This window comes from Lactuca saligna, chromosome 6 (assembly GCF_052625555.1).
Source record: "Lactuca saligna cultivar CGN05327 chromosome 6, ASM5262555v1, whole genome shotgun sequence".
Lineage (NCBI taxonomy): Eukaryota > Viridiplantae > Streptophyta > Magnoliopsida > Asterales > Asteraceae > Lactuca > Lactuca saligna.
The window spans coordinates 128,762,599-128,785,328 of record NC_136422.1 but is presented as its reverse complement, the minus strand read 5'-3'; the positions used below and the strand labels follow the sequence as shown (position 1 = coordinate 128,785,328).

The window sequence follows — 22,730 nt, the reverse complement described above, 5'->3', positions numbered from 1 at the left end:
ACCATTTTCTCCAGCCTCCACAAAACATCTTTAGCCTATAAGGTGATATCAAGTCATGACCTTCAAAATCACATGTGTGCATAATCGTTGGTGATACACAATTAAATCTGCCTCCGACTCTATTGAAAATCATATGTATAGTATCTATTCAACGAGATGTCAAAGGGTCCCAAGGATGATCTTTGTTTAAGGTAAACCACCTTTGAGGTCACCGAGAATCATGATGGAATTTTAGGAATTGCATGGTTGTATAAGTCATAATAGAGAGCAATACTTTTATTGATATTTCACTTATATATCATATCGAAGCAAAATAGCACAATCTCCTTTGCACATAATAAAAACTTCCAAAACTTATGTCATGTCGAATGCCATGGGAGATTTTCAAGTACACCTCAATAGGATCTCACATTCTTTGCTCCATTCCTTTCTCTACTTTTTTTTTTTTTTTTTTTTTTTTTTTTTTTTTTTTTTTTTTTTTCGGGTTTACGTCCAAATCCCAACTTTTTTTTTGAATTTGTGGTCATTTTGAGTTAGTTTCGTTATATTTTGGTCTCTATAAATATTAAAATGATTCGAATACCCTTGGGGTATTTATTTTCTATTTTTATTTCATTTTTTTTAAATTTAATATTTATTTATTTATTTTAATAATTAAAAAAATAAGAGGGACCTCTCTCTCTCTCTCTCTCTCTCTCTCTCTCTCTCTCTCTCTCTCTCTCTCTCTCTCTCTCTCTCTCTCTCTCTCTCTCTCTGGATGATGGGATCTGGAATTAGTAAAGCGACCAATATAGGTTTCTTCATAGAAGTGGTCAATAGAGTTTCTCCTTTCTTCTAGTTCTAAAAAACGATCATCATAAAGTTGTGATGTGCACAATAGTACATACTTGTTTTGAATTTATAACCTAACTTAACTAATATATGTACCTATAGGCAGTGTACCTAGTCGGATTATAAAATAGCTTTGGTAAGTCGGGTATCGAACACAGGGAACAAAATTTAGTTAATTAATTTAACTACTTCTAATTAAACTATAAAACAAATTTAAATTGGAGGTTTTTACTGATTTTGCAAGATCATAAGAACTTAAATTAAAATAACAAATTACCAGCTAAGTAAGCAAATAAACACGAATTTACTTCAAGATTAAAGCGTACTTTTGTTTAGTTCCGATTTCACCTTGTTGATTTCTAGTGGATAAAATATATTGATTATTAATTTATTAACTAGCTATTATATAATCAAATATCTATACATACCAATTCATGAATTGCTATGTAATGATCAAGCATAAGTTAAACACCAAATCAATAATGAGCACAAATTGGACTATGAATGATAATAGTTACTTTTCTATAATCAGGTTAAACAACCAAGCACAAATTAAGATTAATTATGCTCTCTAACACAATTAAAGTTGGTAGCTTTAATTACTTTATCTAAGATGTGATTAATCCTAACTCTAATTATTTAATGATCATAAACAATTAGGTTACAAATTCAAGCAATTAGAATGATTAACTATCATGCAGAAACTGATTAATAAACAATATAAACTAGAACTAAAACATGTTAGAGTTTTAATTATCAAACACAAGTAACACCAACATATACCATTCAATAGTTGAAATCAACACATACTAGCTAAGCAAACAAATAAACAAAAATTTACTTCAAGATTAAAGAGTACTACTGTTCAGTTCTGCTTTTACCTTCTCCTATGGTTGATTTCTAGTGGATGGAATATATTGATTTCCAATTTATTAACTAACTATTATGATCAAATATCTAGACATACCAATTCATGAATTACTATGTAATGATCAAGCACAAGTTAAACACCAAATCGATAATAAGCACAAATTAGACTATGAATGATAGTAGTTACTTTTCTATGATCAACTATTAAGATTAATTATGCTCTCTAACACAGTTAAAGTTAGTAGCTTTAATTACTTTATCTAAGATGTGATTAATCCTAGCTCTAATTATTTAACGATCATAAACAATTAGGTTACAAATTCAAGCAATTAGAATGATCAACTATCACACATAATTTGATTAAAAAGCAATATAAACTAGAACTAAAACATGCTAGCGTTTTAATTATCAAACACAAGTAACACCAACATATATCATTCAATAATCGAAATCAACACATGAGGATTAGGTTCATCTTCACCAAACAGAAGTATAAGGTTTTTAGCCTCTCATAGTAGCAGAAAAACACACAAAACCTATGCAATTAAGACTAGACAGGAGTATGTTTAGCAAACCAAATAGATCTATGTAGAATTCTTCTAAATCGTCTTCAACTTGTAACATACCAAAAATTCAGATAAAATTTTCATTGTAAGTTCATTCCAATCATATGATAATCATATCAAAACAGTCAAGAGTATATCATAGTAAAATGTTATCAGAGTACCAAATCATCTAACACCAAAACCAGATAGAATCTCAATCAATAGCCCAAAATCCTCAAGTATGACCCAAAGTCAACTTGGTCCAAAAGTCAACGGTCAACAGACCTTCACGACTTGACCACCTATAGCTCACATCATAAGCCACTACAAAACAAAATAATCGAGTCTCACAACCCTCAGGACGTGACATCCATCACCTCACATCGTGATATCAGTCTGGAAGCCATTTTGATCCAAAAACCTTTTAATCCATTAAGCCACTAATTCATCTTTTCTAGGAGGCTTCCTAACACTCCAAGGATCATAAAAACCGATGTTGTAAGGTCCTGTATGTCCAATACAAGACATGGGCTCAAATTAGGTCATTCATGGAGAAAAGAAGATAAATTCTCATATGAACTCCAACATCTTGCAAACTTTCATATCTATAACATATAAGCACCAAGGGATCCTAAGGACCCATAAAGTTGCCAACTTTATAGAGTCCCAACACTCTAACTCCTAAGATCTTGGATAGATATGCATAAAACCTTAGATCTAGCAACAAGGAAACATAAAGCTTGGATCTTGATTACTTACATTGGTCGAGAAGTGTAGCTAGAGGTTGCAAATGAAACTTTCAAGCTGAAACCATGCTTTCATGATGATCTCTTCCTCTTCAAGCCACTAAAACACTACCAAATGTTCAAGGATCACAATGAGAGGCTAGGGTTAGGATTTTAGTGAGTTTTGGAACGAATGAGGCTGTTTAAAAACCCTAAAATGAGGTTGATGGGACTTAAATACGAAGGAAACCCTAAAAGATCATGAGCTTGGGCTATAGTGTATCTCACGTCGTGAGCTCTTATTGCTCACGTCGTGAGCTCAGTTTCAATCAAAATCTTCATTTAATCATTCCTCACGTTCTGAACCTTCTATGGCTCACGTCGTGAGCCTTGGTTTTACCCTAAAACCATGCCTTGACTTCTTGAAACTCTAAATCGACCCGATACGGAAAACCAGGTGTTACATGCTAGTTGATAACAGTGGTCGGACCTATCGATTCGTAGGAAAAAATGACAAGATGTTAAAAAGCTTTATCTCAAATTTTGTTATAGAAGATGTACAACTACACTATAAGTCTTGGCATCGTATTCCTCTCGAACACAAAAAGGTTACGTATCCTGAGATAGATGTAAGTACACAATACTTTTTATATGTAAAAAATTTGTATACTTTTAAATACTTTTTACTAATTAAATTTGTTTTCTTATTGTAGACATATTTTGATCATGATATGTATCGGGGTGCAACTTTGTGGGAAAGCATGCGAGCGGTTGTAAATGACGACTGCCAAAGAGCTTATAAAGAACATAAACATGTTTTGAACTGTTATTTTGACTAAGTTGGTGGATATGATCACGCGGAAGGTGCAAGAATAAATTCACTGGAAGAAGTGGACGATGATGCTTCGAACGACATGATAGCAGGTCATATGCAGACATACACTATGAGGAAATAATTAAATTTATTTGTATTATATAAAAATTTTGTTAACACTTATATAAATATATTAAATGTTTTTGGCTTATTATAGATTGAAAAAGGACTAGCCTTGCAACATATTAATATGTGAAGACAAATGCGTTATAAGAAAGGTCTAAGGTTGGTTTACACTGCAATCAGAAAGAGATTTGGTAAGTAATAAACGAAGTTATTACGGTGTTAATATGTTGTTGTTGTAGTACTAGTAGTTGTTGTTATAGTTGTTTTTGTTGTTGTTATAGTTTTTTTAAGGCATATTATTATTATTATTATTATTATTATTATTTTATTGTTTAAATTTAGTTATTTATTTTAATTAATGTATGTTTATTATTTATTTATTTTAGGAAAAGATTGAAGCAGAGTATAGAAAGATACAAGAAGAGCTCGGGGAAAGCGAACGCTTAAATGAAGAACACTATCTCACCCGTGTCGCTTGTGAGAGACGTAGACATGTTCGTGGAGTTGGAAGGAAACTAAGCATCAACAATCATTTAATTCCAAATCAACATTCCAGATATTCCAAATCTTCCATATCCCACAAAATACAAATAATTTTCATGTTGTTGCATTAACCCAACGAATGAAATATATGCAACAAGTGTACAATAATCCATTGGCGCTCGTAATAACTTCCAACCACCACCAACGTTACAATTTCAATTCAATCCCAATGATTCCACAAAATACACCTGAACAAACCAACGAAACTGAGGAGAACAAGGGGACGTGGGAAGATTGTTTTTGATCTTGTATGTTATTTTGAACAATGTTTGTTTAAGACTTATCATTTTTTTGTAGTAGATTTTTAATTTGAACTTTGATGGTTTGTTATGTTTATTTATTGTTTGACATAATTTTGCACATATAATGTCGAGATTTGTTTTAAAAAAATAGGTTTGGTATATATAAAAAAATATGTGAAAAATAAATAAATAAGCTCTACCGACAACATGTCGTCGGTACAAGTCATAATTGTAAAAACGGTTTTGACCTTTACCGACAACATGTCGTCACTATAGCTGATACTGAAACAACTGTTGCAATCTTTTCCGGACGACTTGCTTGACACCTTTTCCCAACAAGAAGTCATTGGTACATATTGCATCTATAATATCGACGATAAGTCGTCTATTAGAGTATATAATAAAACTTTTTTTTCTCGAAATCACTTCTGACAACAATTTTCCAACGACTTGTTGTCTGGATTGGTTGACCAGACGACATCTATCCCCACGACATTTTCCACCTTTACCGACAAGGCTATACTGACAACCTTGTGTAGACAACAAGTCGTCGGTGGAATGCATTGATTTTCCGTTAAACTAAACTAAACATAGGATGGAACATATTTTGTATAAGATTGTAGCATTTTTTTTAAAAAAAAATTGTGTTAGAACAAAGGCTGGAACGATTGTGATGCGAATACAAGACTCGGGTTTTTTGGCTCCTTTTTAATTACACCAGTATATATAAAGACCTAAATTTTATAAATTGCATATGAAGCCTAAAATGCCCCCAAAACGTCAGTGTGAGGCCTGATCGATCAAACCGCATTTTACATGGTTGAAAGAGCTAATTAATGCCAAAACAGGATTGTTAAACCGATGATAATATTACTAAAAGTCTAAAACAAAAACGCTAGCATGACCCATAGACTAAAGGAGCACAGTGGCAACAACAATGCCCAACAGGACACCTGAAGCTCTTTTGATCTTCGACAATCTTCTTTTTTCCTAGAATCAGCAAAGAAAAGGTTGTTATGATATACTTGATCACAATTATAAAACAAACTTTCAAACACATTTTCAATCGGACATATTATATATTAATCCATATGATATGATGTATTGGTTGTCTCCGTTCCATATTACTTCAATTGTATTTGGTGTTTTTCTTGTTTTCTCCAGTAAAAAATACTATACAGGGAAAAGAGAAAGAATAACATACTTGACATTTGAGTGCAGATTCAAGCGTTCTCACAACGAAATCCATTGACGGGCGACGTTTCGGCTCTCTTTCCACACATTGTAATGCCAACTTTACGAACTTGTCAAAAGAAGGAAGTTCCATTTGTTTCCTTAGATCAGAATCAATAATCTTATCTCGAATTTCTTCTTTTGATGATTTCTTTACCCATTTGATTAGGGATCGGCGTGCATCATCACAACCAAAATCAATACAAAACCTTGAGCATAAAACTTCGAATAACACGACTCCAAAGGAGTAGACGTCTGATTCTTTCGTGTATATCATGGTTTCCACAAACTCAGGATCAGCATATCCGTATGTGCCTTTGGCTTGGGTCATGAGATACGAACGATTTACGTTCGCAGGCCCATATTTGGAGAAACCAAAATCTGCAATTTTGGCGTTCCAGTTTTCGTCTAATAGGATGTTGGCACTCTTGATATCACAATGGAGGACTCGTTGGGCTTCCCTAGGATTGTGTAGGTACTCAAGGCCACGTGCAGCCCCAAGACATATCTTGAGACGTTGAACCCACGTCAACTTGGGGTCTGCTAGATGAAAGTCAAGGCTTTTGTTTGGTGCATACTCATACACAAGGATTCTTTCCTTCTCCTCATCACAGTATCCTATGAGTGAGATGAGATTTTCATGTTTATTATCGGAAAGCAACATGATTTCCCTTCGAAACTCCAGATCCAGATCTTTATTCCAGCGCTTTACAGCACCGATGGTTTGACCTTCAGAACGTGAGAACTCTCCTTTGTATACTTTACCAAATCCACCTTCTGCAATGAAGTTGCATGCATCAAAGTTGTGGGTGGCAGATTTTATGGATTCGAGTGAAATTTGGAGGTGCGCAAACTCTCTTATGAAAAACGACATTGTTGGCTAAAATTGTCAAAGAAAAGTTGAAAGTTTCTAGAAATAATGATGAAAGGGATTGGAAGAAGCTAGATGTTGATACATTTTTCTCTAAGTACTGTGATGTTGTACTTATAGGGTGAGGCGTCAACCATGATTTTGTGTTCCAAAGCCATTGTCATCTACCACCCATCTTCGTGAGTCAAGTGCCTGATTTTAAAGAACAATTTGACTTAAAGTCGTAAACTATACAACTACTAAGTCAGAATCATAAAAAAAATGTATAGTTTATGCCAATTTGATCTTAAAGTTGGCCACTTGAGTCGCGAAGATGCTTGGGTAGTGGTAGTTTATAGTTTATTAGATATCTTTTACTACTATTAATTATGTAATCATAGAACGAGTCCAAGTGAACCACTTGTTGATATTTATAAATGGTTAAAATTACTCAAATTGAAATTTACAATTAATATGACAATTAAAAATTATTCCTTTTTTTACAGCAAGAAAACTATATTGCAAACAATATTTGGCGAAGAGTGTAAAGTGATGAAACAAATATCCAACGATGTGCAAAGAGTAAAGACTTCTACCAGTTTTAGTCTCATTTTAAAACCAACGAATGATTTTTATTAGAATTACATTTTTAAGCGTTTACATCTTAATAAAAGCTAGAATAAAAGTCTAAATAATTGGGTACAATAAAATTACAATCATGTTTGAACAAAGTGGAACCTGATGCTACAAAATTATGATTTTCTTTTAAACTAAAATAAAAGAGTATGGTTGGATCTCATCTACGAGCTTAGACATGTGTATTATACTAAGTCCATCCACAATGGGAGTTATATAAGGGTTTAATGGAGTAAATGTAAATATAATATAGAGGAGAGAGAGTGTCGAGTTGAATGGCCATTGAACGGTGGAATGAAGTTGTAATTGACAATTTATTAATTTTTTAAAAATTAAAGTGAATGTGTATATTCTCTTTCCTAGTTAGCAATCCATACAACTTTCCATGAGTTTAATCCATTGGAGATGGCCTAATACTAGGTTTAAACCTTTGGAACTCCACAGTTTAAAAATTGAAATATAATTATACTTCTGATAGTGTAATTAAAAGATATAAAATTTTAGAAATAATGAAGAATTATGAAATTGTAATGTTATTAACATGAATAAATCAAATACAATAAAGTATTATAAATTAATTAATTAATATGACGGATGAAGTGTAATACACGAAAACAAAATAAAAGATGGTAGAAAAATGGTTCTTATAAATTCCCAAAAACTTCTTTATAAACGACATTGAAAGTTTTATTTGTGAGACTACCATCTTTATCTAAAATTAACAATTTTAATCATTCTCTGCTTTGAACTCTAGATAAGGCAACATACAATTGGCCATGTGAAAGGATGGGATGTTTGAGAAACAAACCAGCCTTCGATAACGACTATCCCTGACTCTTAGTAATGGTCATTGCAAAACATACAACCAATGGAAACTATGTTATTCAGAATTTGAAGGGAATTTTCTTTTCTAATGGAGTTAATGACATTCTTGGAATAAAAGTGTGGTTTCCAATATTATTTCCAGATATGACACGTGCCTCAATAACACGTTTGCCCAATGATATCACCTGGAGTCTTGTCCCATTACACAATCCATTTTTCTGATCAATATTTTTCAGCAACATAACCAGAACACCAAATTTTAAAACTAACTTATGGTTTGGTAAACCCAATATTTTCAGGCCATTTAAAACATTAGGTGAATATAAATTTGCATCAAACTGATCATGGACAAATTCAGATTGGCATATACTATCTGAACTTAAATATTCAACATCATCTCCTGGAAACTTCGATAGCAAACGATCGTTCCTTTTCTGAACCACTTCATTTTTTGAAGCAAGTACTGCTCTTTCATGAAAATAGTTTGTAATGTTGTACGTTTTCAAAATTGAAGGATATACGAAGTCAATTAATAAACCTATGGGATCATGTAGATCATTAATGAGAATATCATCTGGAATATCAATAACCGTTTCTCAATCATTGATACCACGAAGTTTGCCTTCTCCTATATCCAACACCCATTTTGCAAAATCTCTGATTTTTACTATATCAGATTGATCCCTTCCAATAATTAGTCTCATGTTTTTTGTTAATTTATGGATCTTTATGTGTTGCCATAAATATGACGAGCTTAAAGAAGCATTAACAATGTTTTGTCAACTTCCACCTAAAATAACAGGTAGAATTTGTCTAAAATATCCTCCAAAAACAATAACTTTCCCTCCAAGCGGAATATCTAAGTTGGTAGAATTTTCAGACCTGAATAAATCTTTCAAACTTCGATCTAAAGCTTCAAATGCATGCTTATGGACCATAGGAGCTTCATCCCAAATTATCAATGAGGTTTTTCTCAATAAGATAGCAAGGTCACTACCTCGATTTATTCTACAAACAGAATCCTCTGTTAGTTCAAATGGAATTAAAAATTGAGAGTGTGCTGTTCTACCTGCGGGCAAAAATAGTGAAGCAATCCCACTTGAAGAAAAATTTAAAACAATATGACCATCTTTTCTAATAGCTGCAGATATTGTCTTCCATAAAAAAGTTTTACCAGTTCCACCATAACCATAAACAAAGAAGACACCTCCTTTATTTTGTTTAACTACAGTCATGATATCAAGGAAAATGTGACACTGCTCATTGTCAATGCAAGAAACATACGATCAAACTCAGTCTTCATAATGGGAATGTCATAATCTTGCTCCTCGATGATAAGTCGATTGTTTGAAGAAGAAATATAATCGACATCCAGGATAGGCATGTTTTTATAATTTTTCAGACTCAAGTTGTTCCGAAGTAAAACTTGTTCTATGTCGAAGAAAATTAAGTTCTTAAGTTGATCTTCATTGAGTGATAAGTCTGTAGGAGAAAGAGCAAATTAATTTGAAATATTATTACCAATATTTGTATTATAATTAAAATATTAATTAATGTATGTTTAAAAATAAATATTTGACAATTTAATAAATAATAATAATAATAATAATAAAGTTTAATACCTGGAGACTTGAATCTCTATCGTTGGTTATAAAGAATTCTATCTGCCAAATATTCCCATGTGTTTTCCCAAACAACCTCTGGTTTAGACATACTATTACACATCAACAATGTAGCAAATAAGAATCGTAGTTAAAAACCAAATCCAAAATGACTCGCTTCTTTGATTGCATCGATGTATTCATTGTCATCATCCAAGAGACCAAGAGCATAACAAACATCTCTAAAAGAAGAATATTCTTCACCATAAAATGTGCGAATTTCTTCAAATGATTTGGGACCTTTCACCTTATTTAACAATATCCTTACAAAATAAGCTTCACCTAGATTAGGTGAAACCGAATGAATTCTACCAATGCACTTTCCTACTTTCCGTGGGTTACAAATCATATCACCATGTTGTCAAACAAACTTTGTAGGAAAATCAACATACGTAAGTTTTCGTGCATCAGAATTAACTACATTACACTCCATCCAAGCTATGAACATTGAAGAAGCAACAGAAGGTTTGTCCAGAACATTGTCAATATCATCGTCTTCCCCATATATAATTTGTTGTTGACCAGGAAGATGAAAAGGCAGTCTAACCATAGAAGGATACCTGTAATGAACATCATATTTAAAAATTCGCCATGATGCTTCACATGCAGATAAATATCTACAGTCGTACTACTCATTTATTTCATCAATCGTATCATTAGTATCACACTCGTTATTGCTTCGTACAATGCCAATTGTAGCTCTATCAGGTCCCTTGTTTATGTATTTAGATAAATACTTTATAGAAGAACCCTAATTGCACCATTCAACATTAATATGTGATTGATATCTTTTCAATAGATATTTGTTGTAAGGGACAAAATTTCTATTATCCAACTTCACGCCCGATTTTTCAACAAAATGACCATCGTTTCTACTCCTATATAATGGAAAACCATTCTGATCAACAGACGTATGATTATATAATTGCTTTGGAAAGTTTTTCGAGCACTTGTCGACCATACAAGGACAATTCATATTTTCAGAGCCAGATGGACCATGAATCATGAACTCATTCACAAGAGAATACAATTCTGGATCTTCATCTATGTTTGGTATCTCAGCGGAAATTATCGGATCGATAAATTTAACAGTGGGCAGCTTGTAGTCAGAATGCATAAATAGACATATATGACTATGGTTCAAGCCATTATGGGGTGTTGACTACCCATGTCAAGCCATTTTGGGGTGCCTGCCTACCCTCCGGTTTATCTCACCCGGTCACGGGGACTATTTCACCCCCTACTACTATCACAGTATAAAATATCATAAACATGTTGTCAGACATATCTGGGGTGTCCTACCTACCCTTCGGTCCTAACAATCGATCAGGGGACTATTCCCCTCCTACTACCACTACCACATAGAACATAGCATACCGTCACATAGAACATATCAAATAATAGCAAACCAGACAATTATCACAGAGACAATCATCTCAACTGTAATCGACTACTAGTGAGTCGGCCTTGGTGCCTTAAACCCACTTCTACTGGAAGGTAACTCGCCTCAATGCCGCGTAGTGTCTGAACTATCCCCGGCGTGAAAATCGAATTTCCTCGACTCCTCAATCCCTACATGGCAACTCTACCAAGTCATCAATTCGTACTCACAACCCCCATAAGGGTCAACCCAAATCCTGGTCAAAGTCAACCTCTAGTTGACTTGACTCGTCGAGTTAGTCTACCAACTCGTCGAGTCCTTATTCCTCCAAAATGATCCGACTCTCGACTCTACTCGTCGAGTCTAGCAACAACTCGACAGATCCTCCTTCAACCATAATATCAGGACCATCTTCAACCGACTCGTTGAGTTCCCCTTGAACTTCTCGAGTTCATCCCCCTCATAAAGAATGTGTTCAGTCTATGACTCGCCGAGTTGTATGAGTAAATCATCGAGTCCATCTTCATGGTTAGGGAGATTGCCTTGGACTCGCCAAGTTTGTTCATACACTCGTCGAGTCCCATGATTTCTAGGTCTATAATCACATCCATCTTTGTTGAGTCCTCTTCTAGACTCAACCAGACTCCTTAAAACAGCAAAGGTCGGGGTACCATTACCCGACTCGCCGAGTCCCAAGAACAACTCGCCGAGTCTACTAAGTCCATGTCCATAAACTCGATTTTTGTTGAGCTCATCTCATCCAAAGGGTAGATCTAACCTCTTAGGGTCAATATAACACGTAAAGTCACGAACTTTACGTCCATGCATGGGTCTTTAAGCTCAAAAGGACCAAAAATGAGACCTACAAGATGCATGGGGCTCTCATGGCCATAGAGTTGGTACCTTTATGCCATGAGACCCTTCCAAAGTTCAAGATCTGAAGCCATAACTCCACATTACACCCCACAACCCGAAAATAACTTAAAAATGCCCTAAAGATACCAAAATCCAAGCCCTAAAGTTGATTAAACACATGGGAAGTCAAGATTGAAGCTTTTTACCTTAAATGAGCTGGAGATGAAACACAATCTCTGGATCTTCTAGCTTTAACTGGAGCTCCCGAGCTCCTTTCTTCTTCTCAAGCTTCACAATCACCAAAGAATGCACAAAAATGGCTTAAGAGCACTCAAACAAGGCTAGGGTTTCAGTTTAAGGTCTTCTGGAAGTGTGAGGGACGATGGAGGCTGATATGGGAGGAGATAAGTTGTTAAAATATGGTGCAAACCCCCAAATTTAGCGTTTCACTCAGACAGCTCCTACTCGTCGAGTTAGTCTCTGGACTCGTTGAGTAGGTTACTTAAAATTCGCGCGTAAAGCCGAGTCTACTCAACGAGTTGGGCCTTCAACTCGTCGAGTCCCAGAGTAAAATACAATAATACTTGAAATTAAATACGTACCAAGAACGGGTTGTTATAAAAATAACTCATTGGCGTTCGTAATTCCTAACTTCCAACCACCACCAATGTTACAATTTCAATTCAACCCCAATGATTACACAAAATACCCTCGAACAAACCAGTGAAACCGAGGAGAACAAGGCGACGGAGGAAGATTGTTTTTGATCTTGTATGTTATTTTTAACAATGTGTGTTGAAGACTTGTCTTTTTTTTTTTTTTTTTTGGTTTGAAACAGATCTTTAATTTGAACTTTGATGGTTTTTTATGTTTATTTAGTGTTTGACATAATTCTGCATATATAATATAGGGATTTTAGGTTTGATAAATATAAAAAAAAATCTGTGAAAAATATATGAATAAATAAATAAATAAGCTCTACCGATGACATGTCGTTGGTACAAGTCATAACTGTAAAATCGGTTTTGATCTTTACCGACAACATGTCGTCACTATAGCTGATTTTGAAACAACATTTACAATCTTTCCCAGATGACTTGCTTAACACCTTTTCCCAACAAGAAGTCATTGGTACATATTGCCTCTATAATACCGACGATAAGTCGTCTTTTAAAGTATATAATAATTTTTTTTTCTTGAAGTCACTTCTGACGATAATTTTCCGACAACTTGTTGTTTGGATTGGTTGATCTATAACGACGACATCTATCCCCATGACATTTTCCACCTTTACCAACACGGCTATACCGACGACCTTGTTAGAACAAAGGCTAGAACGATTGGGATGTGAATACAAGACTCGGGGTTTTTTTGGCTGCTTTTTAATTACACCATTATATATAAAGACTAAATTTTATAAGTTGCATATGAACCCTTAAATGCCCCCAAAACGTCAGTGTGAGGCCTGATCGATCATATCGACTTTACATGGTTGAAAGAGCTAATTAATGCAAAAACAGGATTGTTAAACCGATGATATTATTACTAAAATAAAAACGCTAGCATGGCCCCTAGACTACAGGAGCACAATGGCAACAACAATGCCGAACAGAACACCTGAAGCTCTTTTGATCTTCGAAAATCTTCTTTTTTCCTAGAATCAGCAAAGAAAAGGTTGTTATGATATGCTTGATCACAATTATAAAACAAACTTTCAAACACATTTTCAATCGGACATATTATATATTAATCCATATGATGTATTTGGTTGTCTCCGTTCCATATTACTTAAATTATAGTATTTGGTGCGTTTGTTGTTCTCTCCGGTAAAAAAATACTATATAGGGAAAAGAGAAAGAATAACATACTTGACATTTGAGTGCAGATTCAAGCGTTCTCACAACGAAATCCATTGGCGGGCGACGTTTCGGCTCTCTTTCCACACATTGTAATGCTAACTTTACGAACTTGTCAAAAGAAGGAAGTTCCATTTGTTTCCTTAGATCAGAATCAATAATCTTATCTCGAATTTCTTCTTTTGATGATTTCTTTACCCATTTGTAAGATAGATTCCCAAGAATCTCGTCACTTTCCGGTCGAGGTGCCGCCCGGGAAAATCTCGTTTTCTTCAAATCACGCACTTTCTTCGGTGAGTTCATACCCCTATAATCTACATTTTTAAATGCGTTAACAATATTGTTTTAATATACACTTTTAGGGGGGGGGGGGGATACAAGTAAACACACGATTATTATCGTGTGTAACTCAAAGATTCACTAAATACTCATTTTTATCAAGTAATACATGTGTAATTCATAACCATTATATGAAATCCTTCGTACGGAAAACATAACACGATATCATATTATCCGTTGAAATTAAATAGGTGGTTATACGTATACGAATCAAACGGTCTATTTATACCTTGAGTACATGTGTTCATTTATGTCATCACAAAAGTTACACATTACAATACAAGTGAGCATCACACTAAGGTTTACTATACAAACGAAACAAACTTTTGAAAAAACTATATTAGTTTACGAAAGACATTTTTACATGTTAAAAACTCTTTATCAAACTGTCTTACATACTTTATGATTCCTTTCAAACGCTGTTAGAATCATGTTTCTAACAAAGGTCTTCCTATATTTAAAACTGTTCTTATCAAACAAACTGCTTTCAAATCATTTTATAAACTGACATCAAGTCATCATTTCTTATTTATTAAACTTTTCAAAAGCTTTTACAAAACTTCTTTTATATTTTTGTGCTTGCCTATATATGTATACTTATATAAGTAATGTTTGAAGGACTTAGGACGGCTAGCTCGCTTTATTTCCTTTTCCCCGTTGGGATGTGGCCTTAGGGCATCGGTTATTCGTCCGAATGTCGTCTAAATATTAGTTATATATATCATATGTACATATATAGACATAAAAGTTTCCGTCAGTTCGCTCAGTACCTTTGAGTAGCAAAGGCATATTTTGAGTTATACACACACATTATCAATAACTATAATAGGTATAGTTAAGACATACTATTTACCATTCCAAGTACCAGGAGTTATACAAGATTCAGTCTATTCATGAGTCAATACAAATACATTACATACTACGCGAAGAGATACAATTATATACGATTAAAAAGGCATACAATCTTAAGACATACAATTACAGAAGCATACAACTTCAAGACATACCATTTCAAGGAATACAATTACATGAGATATTATACTAGATATTCATAACATTTTATTTACTACAAGTACCATATTAAGAAGGTATATTCATATACAAAAACAAAATGGACTTTCATACGTAAATCTATTTAATACTACGAATTGTGAGACATTTCAGCTTCATGTACGTTCGAGTATGCATTTTAAGTCCTGTATTATATACCATAATCCCTTGGAGGGGGGGGGGGGGGGGCGTGACATTTGTGTATAGATCTATATGGGATTGACAATCCCGCACCTAAACTGTTAGCTACAGTTAGACCGGCAGGTCTGGGGTGACAAATGTCATAACATTCCAACGCCTGAAGAACGTTGTTACAGGCCATCAATGTCAATAGCATGGTTATAAAACTCACATGAAGTATTAAAAACACACTGATTTACGGAGTTTTCATATATCTTAGCGATTATAACTGTACAAAAATCTACTATTTTATGACATGAAAAACATCATGGTAGTTCATTTTGGGACTTTTAAACTATCACTCACTTACAAGAAAATATTGGAATTCTGAAGCAAACATTCAAAACAGTTGGGTCTTGGTAGAAGGCTACATTTTATACTAGTAGAAAATATGGGATTTTCTAGAGTTTTCAAACGTTACAGATATTTACAAACATGTTCATTGGTACAAACTTTCCTTCAAAAACATTTACAAGTCTTTGAATTATAGCTTTACAAATCAAAGTCACATAAATACTTATGAATTCACCAGCATATTTGCTAATACTCGCTTTCAAAATAACTTGTATTCCCAGGATACGGATAGACAGGTACGACTACCAGGTTCTGTGAAGACGGAGCAATCAAGACTTGTCTTTTATTTTTGAATATTCATTTTGTAGAATTATACTATGAAAGAACTCAAATGTAATTAAAATTATACTATTAATGCAATGGATGATGTTGTTGCTTGTTTACTACTTTGCATTGCTGTGATACATTACATGACGTCCTCCGCCCCAGAACGTTTCCGCCGTTCTCGGTTTTGGGGTGTGACAGATTGGTATCAGAGCATTGTTTATAGTGAATTAAGTATATCAACCCATAAAAGAGACACAAACTATAAATACAATAGGGATTAAAATACTCTGATAAAGAGTCTATACTTTTAAGTAATAAAGTATTTGAATTATACATGTCTGCATTCATCAGTGTCACTAAGACAAAACAAAAGTATTACGATTGTTGGGCAGCACAAGTAGACTTAGAGACATATAGTCAAAACTGGGATGATATAGCCTGATCAACTATATTTTCCAAGGGTTGACTAGCATGTGCCTAAGTGTGGTTGTGAGTTGCAACAAGTCTAAAAACTTACCCACAATACCACAATGGGAACAATAGAACGTAAAACTAAAATACTATAGGAGTATTTTGTGTATTCTATAAACTACTTATGTGTTAGATTCTAATACCCCAAATTACCGTATAGATAACATAGCTGGACCCCATCCCCACGACAACTCGTACTTCCCGAACAAAGGCAATGCTGGAGGGTTCAGAGAAGAACCAGAGAATGATCATCCAATCCCCTTTGAATGATCACCATACTGAAGATCTTTCGGATGATGATAACTCTGAACTCGAGAAGGAGAACCTACCCCTGGTAGCTCCGAATTCAAACCCTGACCCCCCGTCTAGGTCTTCATGGCCCGACGCCTCCTTAGGAAGAATACTTGGAAACATGGAGCGAAGAGCAAGATCGACCTATGTCGTCAAAAGGAGACCGAAGCTACTACAACTTAAGCGAAGGGAGCTCAGTAGGCAAAGTTCTAACAATCCGGATCCGCAGAGTTGGTCAAAACGAAATTCAAGGCAGGACGACTCTCCATTGTATCAAAGAGGATAAATACCAACGCAAGAATGCACACCATCTACACCAATCATCTTGAAAACACTCGTGAGAGAACTAAGAGAGACCATGAGACTCTGCTGCAAGCATTAGCTGAAACACAAGCCGAAGTCATAGAACTCCTAAGGGTATACGAAGGACACCTACTTGATATGGAACGTTAACTGACTGAGCTGAGAGTCCACCAGAGGGATGACCGTCGCCAAAAGTAGATGCCTTACTTTAATTTCCATTGTTAAAAGAATTATTTTCTGTCTATGCCCGATGCAGCATTTTCTATGAAACTATCTTGTATTGTAAGTACTGTTAGTTAGGCCTTTATGCGGCCTAAACCATTCTACTCTGGTTATGATGTAAGACCTTCTTCAAAGTCAAATTTTTCCTAAGCTTATTAAATCGTAAAGCATCGATGATATTAACAGTCGGCTAACTCCCGTGTCGCCTTTTGTTCAAAAACCCTCATCATACCTTCGTTAATATGCTTTAGTCAAGTCATTGGACTATAGTAATTTAACTCCGAAGGCATTTCCATGTCCCTTCTAGTGGTTGGATCATGTTATCCACCAACCAAAGATACCTCGGCTTGAATGACAAACATCTTAAAAAGACCATTCTACAAACATACTTCTACTCTATACTATGATTGCATCATGGGGATGTAGATCAAACCATCATGAACATACTTCCAATCCGTACTAGTACTGCATCATAGGGATGTATGTCAAACTTTCGAGAACATACTTGTACTCTTTACTTAAAGCAATCGAAGTACGTCTAGAGTCAACTAGAATCGCTCACAAAAATCTTTATCTTTCGTATTACAAAAATCATGTCGTCATCCGGAAACGATCCACCGAGCAACGAAAACCCTATCCTCCATATCGACACCGCTTCATTTCAAGCTGCAGTAGCAGCTGCGGTGACAACTTTCCTTACACAAAACAACAAATGGCAACAGTCATAGACTCACGAAGCCATAAGACCAAAAGGAAGAGGCGATATCGTCAAGCCCTAAAGGAGCGCAAGAGATCCCAAAGACTTGCATACCACAGCAACAATTGGCAACTCTTGCAGGACGCCTTAGAAAGCAGTTTCCAAGGTGGTATAATGAGGAAGGCACTCACGTCCACATAACTCTGGCTAAACACCTCACTCTCGCCACCAAGGCTAAGTACTAGCCAGTCATGCCACCAATACGGGGAGATAGGACATCTCAAGAAGGATTTTCCTATAACAAAGAACTCTGGCGCAGAAGGTAGGATTCTCAGGGTCACAGCTGCAGGAGAACCTACTACGAACCCACGTTAATGTAATTTAGGCATTTCATTGTAACAGGCTTATAAACCATCCAAAACTAGCACAAATCAGAGTCTTATCCTTTGTGGGATCCCTTCGGTATAGGGATGCTCGTACTATGTATACTTGCCATTTATAGTATACCTTATTCACGACAATAGACTTGTAGTAGTCTAAAGTACTGTGACTCTGTTGATGGTTGCACGGTTGTGTTTTGTCTGTAAACGTTTCATATTCAAATCAAATGTCTTTAAGTTTCCTTATGACTCCAACATTATCTTACGACTTGACTCAATTTGATCCTCACAAAAACAGCTTCATACGTACATCTCCTTCTCCGAAAACGTCTTTCTAGCGAAACCATCATCCCGAAACACCAAAGTACCCATGTATAGAATACCTCATAGTTCTTTCTTTTCCAAAGGAATCTCCGAATTACCACTTGTACAGTACGCCAAGTTCAAATCCAAAGAGTCCATACGGTTGAACTTCGCTGATGAACGTATACATAAGGGTGATATATAATCAAGGTCCTACAAGTTTGGAATTGACAATTCCACTTTAACTTCTTTTTCCTCGAGGGGATGAGGGCTTAAAGAAGAATCATTTATTCGATTACCTTTTCAACCTTAATTATAAACGACTCGTATAACCGAGACTGTGATGGATGAACCAGGTATGAGTTCTACTATGAACTTCAAGACGGAGACTGCCCAAGATTACGAGTGATCGTGCGTCCGTAAAAATAAACTTAGAAATACCTATCCTTTTCCCCTAATTCATGAGTAGTCATACTTCTATTAGATATTCATGACAGCTAATCCACCCCAAGGTTTCAACATCATGATTAGCAAGAGTTGGTTAAGTCTACATTGAACCGACATTAGGTGCTATGATAAGCAGTTCGTCCTAACCTCCCTAAAACAACAAAGCTCTAGTTATTTACAGCGACAAACCAAGTACGTACCGTCTCATCAAATTCGTGTATGCAAGCTCAGAAATACTTACAAAAGGAATATCATGTATTCCTTGCACACATCGCCAAGACGTGCCAAGAAATGAAGGACATTCAGAACATCCAAGAAGTACACGGCTTTTCCCCAACACCTTTCCGAAAGGACAACCGAGACTACCAACACGACGTCAAGTCAAATTCAGAATCGACTTAGTTCCAGTAGCCAAATCAACTTATTGTCTAGCTCCAACCGAGGTGCAAGAACTTCCTAACAAGCTTAAAAAACTCCTCAGAAGGGGATTCTTTAGGACAAATTTCTCACTTGGAAGAGCACCGGATTCGTCTGTAAACAAGAAAGAGCGTTCCAAACGCTAAAGTAAGTCTGATGCATCGCACCAATATTATCCCTCCCAAAAATGGGATAGAATATTGCATGGTGTAATGCGATACATATAACCAAGGGCTTGGTTGTGTTATTATGCAAGGGGAAAGATCACTACCTATACCTCAAGACAGTTTAAGACCCAAGAATTTGATTGTTCAACACATGACCTTGATTCAGGAGCAATGTTGATTACTCTGAAGATCTGGAGACACTACTTGTAGGGTACAAGGTGTAATACCCTCACCAAACACGGAAACACACAACACACCTTCGACAAGGAAAGGATATCATACCAGTGAAGTCAAACGAAAGAAGCAAAGTCGTATCCCATTAGTGAAAGATTCACTGGAATGCCAGGCGAAGACGAATGTTTGCTTAAGAACACGAGTATCAAATAGAACTCCTATCGGTAGCATGATTGTTAATACTACTTAAAACTTGAATTTCGGGATGAAATTCCCTCTAACAGGGGGATGATGTGACAACCCGATATTTTGAGATGATAAAATGTAACGCCAGACAAATTTAAGCCAAAACTTAACTTTCCTAAAATCATATTTGGGTTAAATAAAGTGGTAGGACTCGTATCAAGGTTTTCATACATATAAAGAACACTAAAATCCAAGTTATAACGAAGAAGTTATGACTAATCAAATATTCACGGCGAGAACCGGCAACGTTGGTAGACGTAAAACGCAAAGTTTCGATACAATAGTTTTTAGCCTTAGGTATCTAAACGAAAGTCGTAGATTACGTTAAACCGTGATGATGCATAAAAAGAACGCCCAATTCTGACTTCGTATGAGGAAGTTATGATTTTCCGAAGTTTCTAACCTAGTAGTAGACAGCTAAAAACTCGAAACAGAGATCGAGCGATCTTTAGCCGACACAACCTAAACGAAAGTTGGAGATCCCGACAATAGGAGTATAACAATAAAAAGTCTGACGAAAACGGACTTCGGATAAAGAAGTTACGGATTTTTAACGAAGTTATCGTGTCCCGACCTATTAATTAAAATATAATTAAAAATAAAGTCAAAATTAGCCGACGGAGTCTAAATGAAAGTTGTAGAGTATTTTCTCACCTTCGCGTGGATATAAAGAACTTCAAAAATGGAGCTCGTACGTGAAAGTTACGGAATTTAGAAGACGAAAGCCAGAATTACGCCCCGCGTAATATGGGAGTACGCCCCGCGTACTAGACCCAAAGTCGAGTCCCATCGGCTGCCCCCCTCTACGCGTAGCTAGGCCTGAATCGTAAGCTGTGATGCAAACGAACGCCCCGCGTACCTTCGGAGTATGCCCCGCGTACGAAGAACTCCCCGCGTAAGTCCGAAGTACGCCCTGCGTACCGAGGACCTCCAACTCCTATAAATAGGCTGCGAGGGTGCCGGCTGTTTTCACAAAAATACCTCATTTCTCTCTCATTTTCGCCTCGTTTTTTGTGCCAACAACATCCCGACTCCCCGGTTTCATATTAAAGCCCCGACGAAAGTCCGAAGCCCCGAGATTCCCGAGAATCTCGTCACTTTCCGGTTGAGGTGCCGCCCGGGAAAATCTCGTTTTCTTCAAATCACGCACTTTCTTCGGTGAGTTCATACCCCTATAATCCACATTTTTAAATGCGTTAACAATATTGTTTTAATATACACTTTTAAGGGGGGGGGGGGGATACAAGTAAACACACGATTATTATCGTGTGTAACTCAAAGATTCACTAAATACTCATTTTTATCAAGTAAAACATGTGTAATTCATAACCATTATATGAAATCCTTCGTACGGAAAACATAACACGATATCATATTATCCGTTGAAATTAAATAGGTGGTTATACGTATACGAATCAAACGGTCTATTTATACCTTGAGTACATGTGTTCATTTATGTCATCACAAAAGTTACACATTACAATACAAGTGAGCATCACACTAAGGTTTACTATACAAACGAAACAAACTTTTGGAAAAACTATATTAGTTTACGAAAGACATTTTTACATGTTAAAAACTCTTTATCAAACTGTCTTACATACTTTATGATTCCTTTCAAACGCTGTTAGAATCATGTTTCTAACAAAGGTCTTCCTATATTTAAAACTGTTCTTATCAAACAAACTGCTTTCAAATCATTTTATAAACTAACATCAAGTCATCATTTCTTATTTATTAAACTTTTCAAAAGCTTTTACAAAACTTCTTTTATATTTTTGTGCTTGCCTATATATGTATACTTATATAAGTAATGTTTGAAGGACTTAGGACGGCTAGCTCGCTTTATTTCCTTTTCCTCGTTGGGATGTGGCCTTAGGGCATCGGTTATTCGTCCGAATGTCGTCTAAATATTAGTTATATATATCATATGTACATATATAGACATAAAAGTTTCCGTCAGTTCGCTCAGTACCTTTGAGTAGCAAAGGCATATTTCAAGTTATACACACACATTATCAATAACTATAATAGGTATAGTTAAGACATACTATTTACCATTCTAAGTACCAGGAGTTATACAAGATTCAGTCTATTCATGAGTCAATACAAATACATTACATACTACGCGAAGAGATACAATTATATACGATTAAAAAGGCATACAATCTTAAGACATACAATTACAGAAGCATACAACTTCAAGACATACCATTTCAAGGAATACAATTACATGAGATATTATACTAGATATTCATAACATTTTATTTACTACAAGTACCATATCAAGAAGGTATATTCATATACAAAAACAAAATGGACTTTCATACGTAAATCTATTTAATAATAAGAATTGTGAGACATTTCAGCTTCACGTACGTTCGAGTATGCATTTTAAGTCCTGTATTATATACAATAATCCCTTGGAG

At 35.4% G+C, this 22,730-nt stretch overlaps 3 protein-coding genes across 3 annotated transcripts in view; all 3 read right to left on the bottom strand.

Moving 5' to 3' along the window:
• Positions 1-5,421: 5,421 nt before the first annotated feature.
• Positions 5,422-6,959, bottom strand: LOC145001774 (receptor-like protein kinase HERK 1). Its single transcript, XM_078961122.1, has 2 exons — positions 5,901-6,959; positions 5,422-5,686 (listed from the first exon to the last, which is right to left on the bottom strand). Exons 1-2 carry the CDS (start codon positions 6,801-6,803, stop codon positions 5,609-5,611), a joined length of 981 nt encoding a protein of 326 aa, XP_078817248.1. The 5' UTR covers positions 6,804-6,959; the 3' UTR covers positions 5,422-5,608.
• A 1,340-nt stretch (positions 6,960-8,299) lies between these two features.
• On the bottom strand, positions 8,300-8,944 carry LOC145002890 (uncharacterized). The gene is made up of 2 exons (XM_078962074.1): positions 8,863-8,944; positions 8,300-8,778 (listed from the first exon to the last, which is right to left on the bottom strand). Exons 1-2 carry the CDS (start codon positions 8,942-8,944, stop codon positions 8,300-8,302), a joined length of 561 nt encoding a protein of 186 aa, XP_078818200.1.
• A 75-nt stretch (positions 8,945-9,019) lies between these two features.
• Positions 9,020-22,730, bottom strand: part of LOC145002889 (uncharacterized) — a 32,607-nt gene continuing 18,896 nt past the window's right edge. Inside the window, exons 4-7 of the mRNA XM_078962073.1 lie at positions 10,269-10,461; positions 10,001-10,148; positions 9,525-9,722; positions 9,020-9,465 (exon numbers count right to left, since the gene is read on the bottom strand). Of these exons, the coding sequence (XP_078818199.1) occupies positions 9,020-9,465; positions 9,525-9,722; positions 10,001-10,148; positions 10,269-10,461 (985 nt within the window). The remainder of the gene's footprint in view (positions 9,466-9,524; positions 9,723-10,000; positions 10,149-10,268; positions 10,462-22,730) is intronic.

Excerpts from the sequence above, each read along its gene's own strand:
- LOC145001774 (XM_078961122.1), bottom strand. The coding sequence starts at position 6,803 with ATGTCGTTTTTCATAAGAGAGTTTGCGCACCTCCAAATTTCACTCGAA. Across the intron at positions 5,687-5,900 it reads AATCTGCACTCAAATGTCAA|GAAAAAAGAAGATTGTCGAA; the intron begins GTATGTTATTCT and ends TGCTGATTCTAG.
- LOC145002890 (XM_078962074.1), bottom strand. The coding sequence starts at position 8,944 with ATGAGACTAATTATTGGAAGGGATCAATCTGATATAGTAAAAATCAGA. Across the intron at positions 8,779-8,862 it reads GGTGTTGGATATAGGAGAAG|GTTTATTAATTGACTTCGTA; the intron begins GCAAACTTCGTG and ends ATGATCCCATAG.